Source organism: Dendrobates tinctorius, unplaced genomic scaffold (assembly GCF_039654945.1).
Source record: "Dendrobates tinctorius isolate UK_male_01 unplaced genomic scaffold, ASM3965494v1 ptg000011l, whole genome shotgun sequence".
Taxonomy (NCBI): domain Eukaryota; kingdom Metazoa; phylum Chordata; class Amphibia; order Anura; family Dendrobatidae; genus Dendrobates; species Dendrobates tinctorius.
Genome location: NW_027361679.1, coordinates 123,733,375 through 123,747,452, shown reverse-complemented (window position 1 = coordinate 123,747,452; position 14,078 = coordinate 123,733,375). Strand labels below are relative to the sequence as shown.

The following is a 14,078-nucleotide window of genomic DNA, read 5'->3' as shown; positions in this document are numbered from 1 at the left end:
CGCCATGCGCTAGTATAGTCTTACTTGCTGCTGTGTGTATGAGGACGGATGTATGATTCTGGTGAATGACTTGTTATGAAACCCCTTCCCTCTGATATTACGTATGTGGTTAGGAACTGAGTTTAGAATCAGCGCCAGCGCTCCTCTGCTGCAACATCCACAGCTGCTAGCGTCCGACAATGCGCTTGCGTCTTAGCTTTGTCGTTTAGCGGCAGTGTCCACGCCGCACTGCAGTAGCAGCCCTCCTTAGCGTCCACAACTGCGACGCCACACACACGGTAGGTCTAGACAGACGTAGTGCCGACGTCTTGGGCTACTCCTGTGACCTGATACCGTGTGGGTATTTATACTGAGTACTGTGACCTCAACAGGCTCAGTCTTTTGTATTTGTATTTATTTGGCATTCCTGTGACTTAACAGAGATTGCTCTGCGCATCTGGGTGACGTTTAACTCTGTGCGCATTACAGCCATATTGCTCCTGCCACCACTTAGCAGCATTTATATCACCTACTGCACGGTGGACCCCGAGCTGCGAACGCACTTTATTATTATTTTTATTTAGTGCGTTCCGCCGTTCCTAACACAGTGCTGTATAATATGATTGCAATATATTAAGAGGATAAAAACTTTGATGGAAGTACTTCTTTAATTAGAATTTTATAGTACAAACTTTATCTTTGCACATAAGATTTGCATTAGGGTGTACTCATTTTTAATATGGTCCTGAATTCATTTGGTAGGAAAATTACAAAATAACAAATCTTGTTTGCAATCAATGGCCCACATTTGTGGGAGTATTTTGTAGTATGGCATCCCATAGAAAATGTTAATTCTGAAAGGCTAAGACCAAATTGTCAGCAGATGCTGTAGGGGGCTCGACAAGGCAGAAGGTTCCTGCCTGCTGGGTCCGGACCTAGAGAGGCTGCATCCACTGTTCCCGGGGGGAAGCCTGAGTGAGGCGGACCTTTGCCTGTTGCCTGGGCAAAGCTCTAGAGAGGAGGGGCTTCCTGCTGTCGGTGGGGGGTGGAAGAAGTGAAAGAAAGTGTGTGAAGGAAGGCAGTGTGGCGCCAGGGCAGAGCAGTGCGCAGTCAGGTGAGCGGTGCACTGCGCTCCCCATCCTGACAGAGTACAGCGCTGCAACAGGGCAGGCTGCAGTCGACCAGAAGGGCAAGGACTGCTGTGCTGAGGGAAGCAGTGTGCCCAGCAGTAATCCAAAGAGAGAGAGCCATGCAGAGCAGAGCCGTGCGGAGCAGAGTCATGCATAGCAGAGCCGTGCAGAGCCGTGTACACAGAGCAGAGCTGAGCTGGGTGTTGCAGCAGCCATAGAGAGTAGTGCTCCGGTCGGGAGCACCAGCGCCAAGCAGATCAGCGTCGCCCGCCGCCAACAGCGGGGACCAGGGGGAGCGGGACATGCGGTGTGTGTCCAGTGACTGCCAGAGAGAACCAGGTGCCGTACACTACATGACCTTGAATACCACACACGTGCTACCGTAAGGGAGACCACACAAGGGACTGACACTTGTGCCCTGACGTGGGCAGAGAATAGTTGTCCTGACTCTTGTTACCTGACTACCCCAGTTAAAATAGTTAAGGAGCCACGTCAGGCTCGTACAGGACTGTGGCCCGTGCTTTTGTTAGCTACATCAGTATATGGACAAGGGGCAGTGGAAGGTACGGGAGACCGACCACTGCCGCCAGAAGACGGTCCAATGACTACAGGACCATCCTGGAAAAGGCACTGCACTCGCCAAAGCTGGAGATATTGAGTTCGCAGCAGGAGCTGCAGTGTTAGGACTTCCTGATACGCTTGCTACCGAAGTGTCGTTATTTGTACTGTTGTACTTCACTTTGTCATTCATACTCCGTCAGGAACAATATTCGCACTAACTCGTTATGGAACAATGTGCCTGTCAAGCGCAGGCTAGAAAAATGCCTAGATTATCTAATTTTCTCAATTTCAGTGATCTAAAAGTGATCAGAGACCTTCATAGGGATGCATAAAAGAGACTACACATTATCCCATTTACTCAACATAAAAGTAATAACTTTGATATACACAAATTTCAAAACTCCTGAGAAGCACACTTTCATTTGTAAGAAAATCTGCCTTATTTATATGAAATATCCACAAACCTTTCTCTATCCATTCATAAAACAAGCTAAATAAACAATAGTAATGACTAAAAACATTACATACCAACCTTATAAGGTGTGATGTGTTCGGGACCAATGAGCCTGAGAAGCCAGCACAGCTATATCTTCCTTCCTGAAGCTCTGCAGACCAACTGTGGTATCAGGTTTCACACAGCAGCTAGAGCCAGGAGACTATCTAGGGGGAGGGAGTTTCCTGAAAATCTGGTGAGAAGGGAGAAATGAAAGTAGAAGAGCTGCGCCTGTCAGATCCATTGTTCCTGACAGAGGGTTAACTCTTTACCTCCCTGCGTGGAGTATTCCCCTGTAAATAAACCTGTCAACCCTTGCTCTGCCTCCCTTCCGTCACTACATCCCGCGTTCCTGTGCTTTTCTACAATGCCAGAAGGAGAGCTTTTCAGACTAAAGACGTCCACATAAGTATCATCTCAAAGTGATGTGAAATATTTTGGTTTTATATAAATAAAATTGTGTTTGTTATTATTGATGGGAATTGATCCCAACCCTTCTTCATTAGATAGGGATTTGTTCTCATTATTTCTTATATTTCTGAAGAAAAAAGGTTACTAATACCATTGGGCATACAAAATACTGTAGATGTTACCAGTTATCAGTGGCCAACTTTGCAGACCAGAGAGCAGTTCAGCAACCCCTAGGCCCATGAATCTGGCCATTTACATGTCATATTTATAATCTGTCTTGTCCCGTATATCTGAACATATTGCTGATTTCTGATGCTTCTTAAATCTCTGCAGTTTAATTTTTAAACTATACAAGGTGCTAAAGCAAATTTCTCATCTTATTTAATTACACAGCTACCATTGATGTATTACAGCTAAGCCCCTCACTGGACAAAGAGGAACAGCCATAACATATTGCATAGCCACCTTAAAGAGGAACTTTCACTAGTTTGAGCATGTAAAACTGGCCTCATAAGATAATGGCTGCAGAGCCTAGTAAAACATGATCTTTATCTTTTTAATTTCTCCTCTTTGTTACGGAGATATTAACTTATAAAGTTTAGGTTATAATTTATGCCATGACCAATCGTAAACAAGCAGCACACATTGGAGAAAAGAACATATCCTCTCCTCTTCACTGATCTCTGCGGCCACTGTGCAGAGATACAACAGGGCTGAGTTATGTATCCATCTCCCAGCAGTCTGTGTGAGGGAACAGTGAGCTGACAACACTGTGAGGTGAAATCTGGAATGGTTTGTAATGATACATAACTCAGCTTTCAACTGTAGCTACACAGATGCTGAAAAATTATGTATCATTACTTACATTTCCAGACCTCATCTCACAGTGCTATCAGCTTTCCCCCCACACTAACAGCACAGTGAGATGAGATATGCAATTGTTTGTATTGACACTTAACAGAGCTCTGCTGTGTTTCTACACATAAAACTACAAAAAATCAGAGAAACGATTTCTCAAATAAATCTAATCTTAACATAATATAATGACAAGGAAAAACCTAAAAGGGGACACAAAAAATGGCCATTTATAGTAACATATGTAAAGGTAAAAAAAGTTAAGGATAGTAGTAGTATTCAATGATGCTCAATACCACAATATATACAGTGGGAGAAATAAGTACTGTATATACTCGAGTATAAGCCGACCCGAGTATAAGCCGAAGCCCCTAATTTTGACACAAAAAACTGGGAAAACTTATTTACTCGAGTATAAGCCTAGGGTTGAAAAATGCAGCAGTTACTGGTAAATTTCAAAAATAAAAATAGATACCAATAAAAGTAAAATTAATTGGGGCATCAGTAGGTTAAATGTTTTTTAAAATCCATATTGAATCAGGAGCCCCATATAATGCTCCATGCAGTTCATGATGATCCCATAAGATACTCCATGCAAACTATGCCCCATGTAATGCTGCACAAAGGTTAATAATGGCTCTATAAGATGCTCCATAGAATAAAGGTTATGGCCCCATAAGATGCTCCATAGAATAATATGCCCCATATGCTGCTCCATAAAAGTTATGACCCCATAAGATGCTCCATAGAATAAGCCCCATATGCGACTCCATGAAGGTTATGGCCCCATAAGATGCTCCATACAATATGCTCCATATGCTGCTCCATAAAGGTTATGGCCCCATAAGTTGCTTCATGAAGGTTATGGCCCCTTAAGATGCTCCATAAAGGTTATGGCCCCATAAGATGCTCCATAGAATAGGCCCCATATGCTGCTGCTGCGAATAAAAAAAATGACATACTCACCTCTCGTCGCTGGGGGCCAGGTGCCGGTGTCCGGAGCTGGAGCGGACACCAGTGTGCTATGGGGGCCAGGTGCCTGTGTCCCCACTGGCTCAGAGCCCCGACACCTGTGATATTCACCTGTCCTTGTTCCACCGCCGAGCACCATTCTGTCTTCCGGATCATCTGTCAGTGACTGTTCAGGCAGAGGGTGGGCACTAACTACGTCATTGCGCCCTCTGACCTGAATGTCACAGCCAGAGAACACGGAGGACAGAGCGGCGCGTGGTGGTGGAACGGGGACAGGTGACTATAGCATGGCTCCCCCCGTCCTCCCCATCATACTCACCACCTCCTGGCACGTCTCTGCAGCCCCTGCTTCTCCCATGGTCTCTGACACCACAGCTCTTCCAGTGTTCAGCGGTCACTTGGTACCGCTCCTTAAAGTCATGAAAATGCGCATATTCATGACTTTAATGAGCGGTACCACGTGACCGCTGAACACAGGCACCGAGACCATGGGAGAAGCAGGGGCTGCAGAGACTGTGCCAGGAGGGGGTGAGTATGATCTGACACGCGCACTCCCCCTCCCCCACCAACCCCCTGGTATATGACTCGAGTATAAGCCGAGAGGGGCACTTTAAGCCTTAAAAATGGGCTGAAAATCTCAGCTTATACTCAAGTATATACGGTATTTGATCCTTGCTGATTTTGTAAGTTTTCCCACTGACAAATACATGAACAGTCTATAATTTTAAGGGTAGGTTAATTTTAACATTGAGCAATAGAATATCAAAAATATAATCCAGAAAATCACATTGTATAAATTATATAAATTTATTTGCATTTTGCCATTAGAAATAACTATTTGATCCCTCTGGCAAACAAGACTTAATACTTGGTGGCAAAACCCTTGTTGGCAAGCACAGCAGTCAGACTTTTTTGTAGTTGATGAGGTTTGCGCACGTCAGAAGGAATTTTGGTCCACTCCTCTTTGCAGATCATCTCTAAATCATTAAGATTTTGAAGCTGTCACTTGGCAACTTTGAGCTTCAATGCCCTCCATAAGTGTTCTATGGGATTAAGGTCTGGAGACTGGCTAGGCCACTCCATGACCTTAATGGGCTTATTTTTGAGCCACTCCTTTGTTGCCTTGGCTGAATGTTTTGGGTCATTGTCTTGCTGGATTACCCAGCCACGACCCATTTTTAATGTCCTGGCGGAGGGAAGGAGGTTGTCACTCAGGATTTTACTGTACATGGCTCCATCCATTCTACCATTTGAAGTAGTAGTGAAGTAGTCATGTGCCCTTAGCAGAGAAACACCCCCAAAGCATAATATTTAAACCTCCATGCTTGCCAGTGGGGACGGTGTTCCTTGGATCATAGGCAGCATTTCTCTTCCTCCAAACACGGCGAGTTGAGTTAGTGACCAAGATCTCAATTTTTTTCTCATCTGTCCACAGGACCTTCTCCCCATAATTCACAGAATGATCCAGGTGTTCATTGGCAAACTTCAGATGGGCCTGCTCTGGTGCCTTCTTGAGTGGGGGGACCTTGCCAGCACTGCAGGATTTTAAACCTTTACGGCGTAATTTTTTGCCTATGTTTTTCTTGATGACTGTGGTCCCAGCTGCCTTGAGATCATTAACAAGTTCCCCCATGTAGTTTTAGGCTGATCTCTCACCATCCTCAAGATAAAGGATTCCCCATAAGTTCGTATGTTCTCCCCATGTGTCACGGGGTTACCACAAAAGTGTGGAGCCAGAAGACCGCAGCGTCTGATTGCTCCTATTCTATCACTAAAGTAGAAGCACTTCTCCTTCATTTTAATGGTGTTTATTCCTTCTGGCAGAACAGAGGTTAATCGGCCATGTTGGAAATCTCTGTTCTTGCAGCTGAGCTTTATAATCTGGGCTCTGTTGCAAATCCTTGTCAGAGATAGCATTTGTTGCATGGCTTCCGGAGGGAAAGGTGTTCATATGAGGAGTGTTGGAGGAGTTATCTGTGACTGTTGCTTGGTTTGTATGTGTGGTAATTCCCTATTCTTCTCTATTTTGGTTTATTCCCCTTCCTCCACACCCTGGTGCATTCCTCTGTTATATGTGAGTGAATATTTTGTATGCCTGGAGTTTTCTGTTAACCCTTGTTTGTGCTCTCTCTTCTTAGTCAGGTTTGTGCACAGTAGCGCCCCTCTTCCATGGGTGGGTAAAGAGAACAGACGGAGGGCTGACTCAGGAGATAAGGCAAGGGAGGAGGCCCCAGCATCTTCACCTTCAGAAGTATCCCGGGGAATAGGGCAAGCTATGGCGCCCCCTAGTGTTAGGGACAGAGAGGGAGCCCCTGGTCCCGGGTCACCCGACAGCTGTATCGTGACACCGTGTTTGTGTGGGTTTCCTCCGGTACTCCAATTTCCTCCCACATTACATACTGATAGGGAATTTATATTATATTGTGAACCCCAATGGGGTTGAGTTTCCGTGCGGTCGGCGTGCACGTTAAAACACCGTATACTGACGCGTCCACATACAACGTATGTCCCTGCGTACCCAAAGTTAAAGATAGGTACGCAGGACGACACAGGACGCATGCGGAAGTAGGTGGAGCGTAGGTGGAGCTTAAGGGAGGAAGTATGCAGTCATACACAGACCAGCCAAACGCAAGTGTGAACCCAGCCTTAGTCTGTGTTGTAAGATTACTCAGCGCTCTGAGACTATCGCTGCCTCCACAAGTGACAAAGTGCAGGGGCAGTGCTGGTCTTCTCAAGCTGGTATATGTCTTACAACACAATGTCTTACAACACAGCTAACAGTGCGCTCTGTTTCTGGCTCGTTGGTATTCATCTAAGCTGGCAAGAGAGAGCATTGTCACTGTGCATACTGCACAGGGTCTAGACCAGCATCACTGATGATGCTTCATTTTAAGGGAGGGGTCAGGGGCTGCGGCAGTGACACTTCGTTTGAGTGTCCCTGCATGCACTGAAATTCTCAAACAGAGCTTCATCAAAAAGGAAGTTGTAAAAATGAAATAGAAAATCATTTGATTATCTAGCTGGGAAGGATAGGGAATTCTTAATTCAAGTATATTGGAAAATAGTTTAGATTATGGCACTAAATAGGTAGGTATTTAGGATGAAAATCAAGATTTATTTCAGACCACCATTTAATGAGAACCTTTTACCAGTTTGAGCATGTTAAACTGGACATATGGAATAATTGCTGCATGGCTGAGTAAACCATAGTTTTTATTTTTTAATTTCTCCTCTCCTTTGAAGAGATATTAGCTTGTAACATTTAGATTATAGTTTATGTTATATGGATACAAAAAGAAAAAAACGGATGGCACTCACCGGTTAAAAACTTCTTTATTCCAATACTTTAAATCATTGGCATAGGGAGGATGGGAGCAGGAGTGGAAAGGATGACAGCCGTTTCGCGCTGCAGTAGCGCTTCTACTGGTCACCAGTAGAAGTGCTACTGCAGCGCGAAACGGCTGTCGTCCTTTCCACTCCTGCTCCCATCCTCCCTATGCATATGTTTTAAAGTAGTGGAATTAAGAAGTTTTTAACCGGTGAGTGCCATCCGTTTTTTTCTTTTTGTATCCATTGTGGCTAATTCCTTTGGAGTGGCACCTCGGTTCATGGAGCACTTCCCGCGGTATGCATGTTTGCAGTACCAGCTCACGCAATTACTTGTGCAATGAATGGGCTTCCCCGCTGTGCGGATTAACACTTTGTTGGAGCTATAGTTTATGTTATAGTTCAAGTGGGTGTTACCAGAGATTTGTCTCTGGTTTATGTACTGCTTCCCTTACATTAGATTGACCAATCATAAGCAGACAGAAACACACAGGGGGAAAAGAACACGCCCTCCTCTCCTCACTTATCTTTACAGCTACTAGGTAGAGATACAAAGAACAGAGCCCTCAAGGTAACATGCAACATTGAAGGGTACTGCATTGTATACAAATAAAACTACGAAATATCAGTGAAACGATATATCAAATAAATCTAATTTTATTAAAATAATAGAATAACAAAGAAAAACTTACAAGGGGACACAAAAAACTGCCATATATAGTAAAATACACTGTATGTGAAGGTAAAAAAAAGCTAAGGATAGTCAGTAGATTCCGGGCCCAAGTGATGAAAGTTCAGTGTTTATTGGTTGAAAATTTTGTGATAATGTGTTCTTTCTTTAATTACCAAATGCAAATAGTTCTATTTTGCTGTTTAGACCTGCCAGCTTTAGGACATTTAGTGCAAAATATCTACATACTCTCCCCTTTTGACATCTGATGGATAAATTTCCTCCCCCCCAATATTTCTCTACCTTTCCTGTACTCCAAAAGGAGCTGCCTGTAAAAAGACCAGTGTTTTTCATAATTTGTTTCTGCAGTCTACAATCCTGGGTGTATTGAGTTATGATTGGATTGATAAAAATTGATTGTTGTTCCTTTATGTGTATTTGGTTGTAGTTGAAGTCAACTCAACACTAATTCCCAGTGTATTTTTTCTATCTCATTGCTACTTTCTTTTAGTTTAGTTTTAGAAATGACTATATTGTTCATTATATATAACTAGATATAACACGCAATTTAAAAGCCTCAAAAATCTTACATTCCTTCACAAGAAGTGGCCATGATATGTCTCATAGTGTCTCACTAGGAATCAAAACATAAAATGCTGCTGCGCAGCTCATCTCCTGCCATGGATCACATCAGGGATTGGTTGTTGCCATGATATTTTCTCTGTAGCCGGGTGCTGTGATTGGTGGACTTGATCCACAATTTACACAAATAGGGTCGATTTGAGTTCTGTATCCACAGACGGTGACATTACAGCTGTAACGCTACAGAACGGATCATTTTGTCAGCTGGCAGAGATCCGCAGTGCTTTACACATTCATTGCCAAACATTGTGAGGATTTGTCTTTGCAGCAAACTGGTCTACACAGCCATTCAGACTCTCTCTAGACGAAAACTATATTTCTTAAAATATTTAATAAATTATGTTCACATAACATTTGGGGTGTATGTTTATAGGCTATAATGAGCCTGATATCTGCAATACAGTGATTTAAAGGGAACCTATCATGAGGATTTTATACCTCAATCTAATGGCATGTATGTACAGGTGCTTTCATGCTGATTAAATCCATACCTTGAGTGTAGAAATCTGTTGTGGAGTTTCTGAGAAATCCAGTATTAAAATCATATGCAGATAAGCTGCAAGTGCTCCGGGGAGGGACATTGCTCTTGCTGCTCTCCTGCTCTCATTACCTATTTCCTGTCCGCCTGACTGTTGTGTCTGGTCACACTAGTGTACGTGATCTGCCTCCCCTGATCTGTTAGTCAGACACCAGAGGCAGGCAACAGGTGAACAATAAGGAGGGTGGTCTGCCAGGAGTAGATACAGAAGAAGAGAATGATCTTTTTGTATATACTCCTAGTATTGGCCTTTCGCAGTCAACATATAAAAACTTTTGTGTTTTTTTATGATTTGTGTAGGTGTGTGCAAGAATTGGACTAACTGGCTCTCCAGCCTCATATGATCAGCTAGTCCGTCAGGTAGAGGACCTGAAGAAGGAGAATTCCCACCTGAGGAGAGAGCTTCAGGATAACAGCAGCCAACTAAGCCGCCTGGAACATGACACATCTGACATGAAGGTGAGAGTGGAAGAATATGTCTCCCCAGTCCTCTGGTGTGGTGTGTCATTAGATGACATTAATGGAGCTCGATGAGCTTGTACTTCACTGGTCATTAAAATGAAGACAAGTACCATGGCTTTTCCACTCAACGTTTTCTGTATTGCCAAGCCATGTCCACAGCAAATTAATCTACTTCAGCCCTGTGATTCAGTTTCACTAATGTGAATAAAACTGCTGTTAACATAACTTGGCCATAAAGAATATTGTGAGGTAAAAGCTGAAGGGACAAAGCAGGGTTTCACTGTTTGCGCTAATGTTTGGTGGTTGTCCCACGTCAAATAATTAAATATCTTCTGACATGTCAATGAGGTCCAAGAAGATAGAAACAAATAAGATACACTTTAAGATAATTTCAGGTTTAACGGAATGACGAGAGTGTTTCATGAAACTTTCATATAAATCTGTATTAATTATGTCCAGTATTTGCTCATAGCATGGGATGATATTAGAAAGGAAAAATGGAGCCCCAGTAAAGCTATGGGCAGAGTGACACATGGGCAGAGTGGCGTATGGCTTTGTTGGGTCAACAAGGGGTTAAATGCTCTGTATGTAGCTGGGGTAGTGGAGTCAAAAGTTTAAGGAGGAGGTATGGAAGGGATGGTAATTTTCAAATGAGCAGATACATATAAATAGGGTGGAAGGGGCTGTGGAGCATTCATCCTTATGAAGGTACAACAGGAAAACGTGTCCCCATCCTTACCTGCCCTCCTTAGGTGACACGGCCAGTGATATCAGTGGTGGACCAGTTACTGGAGCAGTTTTGAAATGCTGCCTGTGGCATAGATGGGGATAGGCTGATTTCCATGTCCAGGAGATCCTTGGCGGGGCGGTGCGCAGCTTTGAGACAAACAACTCCAGCACGGTTTGGTGAACATGCAGGGCCAGACTGCAGAAGAGCCTTTTCCCTGATATGGCTCATAGGAACTCCACCAGGGACCCTTCTTGCCGGGACCTCCCACGACCTGTCTCAGGCCGCACTTCCAGGCTGTGGAGGAATCCTTTTGGGCAGCTGAGGCCAGGAAAGATGGAGCCTAGGCCTGCAATTCAACATGGGACCAGGTGTCCAGACTTTAATTATAATAATAATAAAAATCTTTTTTTATATAGCGCCAACATATTCCGCAGTGCTTTACAGGGTACCAGTTTCAAACACAACAGTCATAAGTAACAATGTTGGCAATACACTAATTAAAGCAAAATAAGACAACCCTGCTTGTGAGAGCTTACAATCTACAATGAGGTGGAAGAGATGCAAAGTACAAGTGTGCATTTACAATGATGGTCCAGCCATCTTGAGGGAGTGGGGGATAGATAGAGATAGTGAATGGGCTACACACACACACTTACACATAAAATTACTTTGATTAAGGAACATGATAGGCCGCTCTGAACAAATGTGTTTTTAGGGAGCGCCTAAAACTATGCAAGTTGTGAATAGTCCTAATTTCTTGGGGTAGAGCATTCCAGAGGATTGGCGCAGCGCGGGAGAAGTTTTGGAATCAGGAGTGGGAGGTACCGATATGTGCAGAGGTTAGTCGAAAGTCGTTTGCAGAACGCAGTTATCAGCTAGGCCGAAAGACAGAAATGAGGGAGGAGATGTAAGGGGGTGCCGCACTGTGGAGAGCTTTGTGGGTGAGAACAAGTACTTTGAATTGGATCCAGTAATGAATTGGGCAACCAGTGTAATGACTGGTGAAGAGCGGACATGTCTGAATACCGATTAGCCAGATGGATGACCCTGGCTGCTGCATTAAGGATGGACTGGAGAGGGGAAAGTCGAGTAAGGGAAAGGCCAATTGATAGAGCATTGCAGTACTTCAGGCGGGAGTGGATCAAGGCGACAGTGAGGGTTTTTGCTGTTTCCATGGTGAGAAAAGGGTGGATTCTAGAGATGTTCTTTAGGTGTAAGATTGTATATGGGAGATGAAGGAGAGATTGGTGTCAAATATAACACCCAGACAACGCACCTGCTGCCGGGGTGATATTATGGTGCCACCCACGGAGAGGGAAATGTCAGATTTAGGGAGGTTAGTAGATGGCGGGAGCGAAGTTCAGTTTTGGAGAGGTTAAGTTTCAGAGAGCGGTCATGATTTTGGAGACTGCGGACAGACAGTCATTGGTGTTCTGTAGTACAGCGGGGGTAAGGTCGGGATGACATGTATAGTTGTGTTTTTTCAGCATAAAGCATAAAGATGGTACTGAAAGCCAAATCTGCTGATGGTCTGTCTAATTGGGGCCATCTAGAGAGAGAAGAGAAGGGGGCCAAGGACTGAGCCCTGAGGTACCCCAACAATGAGAGGAAGAGGAGATGAAGAGGAGCCAGTGAATAAAACACTGAAGGAGCGTTCAGAAAAATAGGAAGAGAAACAGGAGAGGGCAGTGTCCTTAATGCCTATTGACTGGAGCCGAGAGAGTAGGAGATGGTGGTCAACAGTGTTGAAAGCTGCGGAAAGGTCGAGAAGAATGAGAGTGGTCACCGTTACATTTTTCTGTCAGAAGGTCATTGGTCACTTTGATGAGTGCAGTTTCTGTCGAATGTAGGGGGTGGAAGCAGGACTGTGAAGGGTCTAGGAGTGAATGAGTGGAGCGTTAACGGGTAAGCCGGGAGTAGACAAGGCGCTTCAAGATTTTAGAGATGAAGGGGAGATTGGAGACTGGTCTGTAGTTATTTGTGCAGGATGGTTCGAGAGTGGGTTTCTAAAATAATGGAGTAATGATAGAGTGTTTGAAGAAGGATCGGAAAATGCCCAAGGAGAATGGAGAGATTAAAGATTGTAGTTAGGTGACTAGTGATGACTGGAGAGAGAGAGACTGGAGATGTGAGGGAATGGGGTCAGTAGTGCATGTAGTCAGACGAGAAGAAGAGAGGAGCACGGAGACTTCTTCTTCTGTGATGGGATCAAATGTGAAGAGTGAGCCAGGGGAAATGCAGGGAGGGATGGCAGTCCCAGCACCTGGTGGCTGGGAGAGGATTTCCTGATGAATATTATCTATTTTCTCTATAAAGTGGGAGGCCAGTTTATCAGCACAAATGTCTGTGATGGGGTTGTGCTTTTGGCCTGAAGAGGGAGTGAAAGGTGTCAAAAAGTTTCTTGGGGTTGTTGGATAGTGAGGAGATAAGTATGGTGTAGTAGGTCTGATTGGTGAGGTGAAGGGCAGAGTTATAGGTTCTTAACACAAATTTGAAGTGGATGAAGTCTTCTGGTGTGTGAGGTTTACTCCATAAGCGTTCAGCACTCCTAAAGCATCGCTGGAGAAATAGAGTTTGTGATATGAGGCAGGGCTGTTTTACTCTGTGCTTGGCGGTGCTTCTGAGAGTGTCATTGTAGTGGTGTACAGCCAGATCAGGACAGGAAAAAGAGGAGATTGGGGACAGTGATGAGTGTATGAAGTCTGAAAGTGTATGAGGGTTAATGGCATGTAGATTTCTGAATGTGTGGTAGGTAGGAGTGTGCTGGGGTGGGCGAGGATTTGTGAGCATGAAGGAGAGAATGCTGTGGTCAGAGAGGGGAAGTGGTGAGTTATCTAGGTAGCAGATTGAACAGAGCCGGACAAAGACCAAGTCAAGAGAGGTACCGTCTTTGTGTATCTCAGAGGTTGAGAGCTGTGAGAGGCCTAGAGAATTGGTTAATGATAGAGCTGGGATGCAAATGTGGAAGTCGGGCTGTTAATGGGGATGTTGAAGTCTCCCAGGATAAGGGTTTGTAGTTCTGAGGACATGAAGAGCGGCAGCCAGGCCGAGAAATGGTCAAGGAATTAGGTGGGTGAGCCACGGGGCCGATATATGACTACTACTCTGAGGGAGAGGGGACGGAAGAGCTTGATGGTGTGGACCTCAAAAGAAGGGAATGAGAGTGATGGAACTGCAGGGATGACCTGGAAAGTGTCATGTTGACCCATCCTGTGTGACGCGACCCGCAGTCCGGTAATTAAAACAACAAGACGCGGCACGTGATACTGTCCTGTGTGACACGGCCCACAGGCCGGTAACTAAAACAA

General features: G+C 44.5%; 1 protein-coding gene across 1 annotated transcript in view; it reads left to right on the top strand.

The window, feature by feature from the left end:
• Positions 1-14,078, top strand: part of APC2 (APC regulator of WNT signaling pathway 2) — a 128,500-nt gene that overhangs the window by 25,066 nt on the left and 89,356 nt on the right. The window contains exon 3 of the mRNA XM_073547199.1: positions 9,879-10,037. Within this exon, the coding sequence (XP_073403300.1) occupies positions 9,879-10,037 (159 nt within the window). The remainder of the gene's footprint in view (positions 1-9,878; positions 10,038-14,078) is intronic.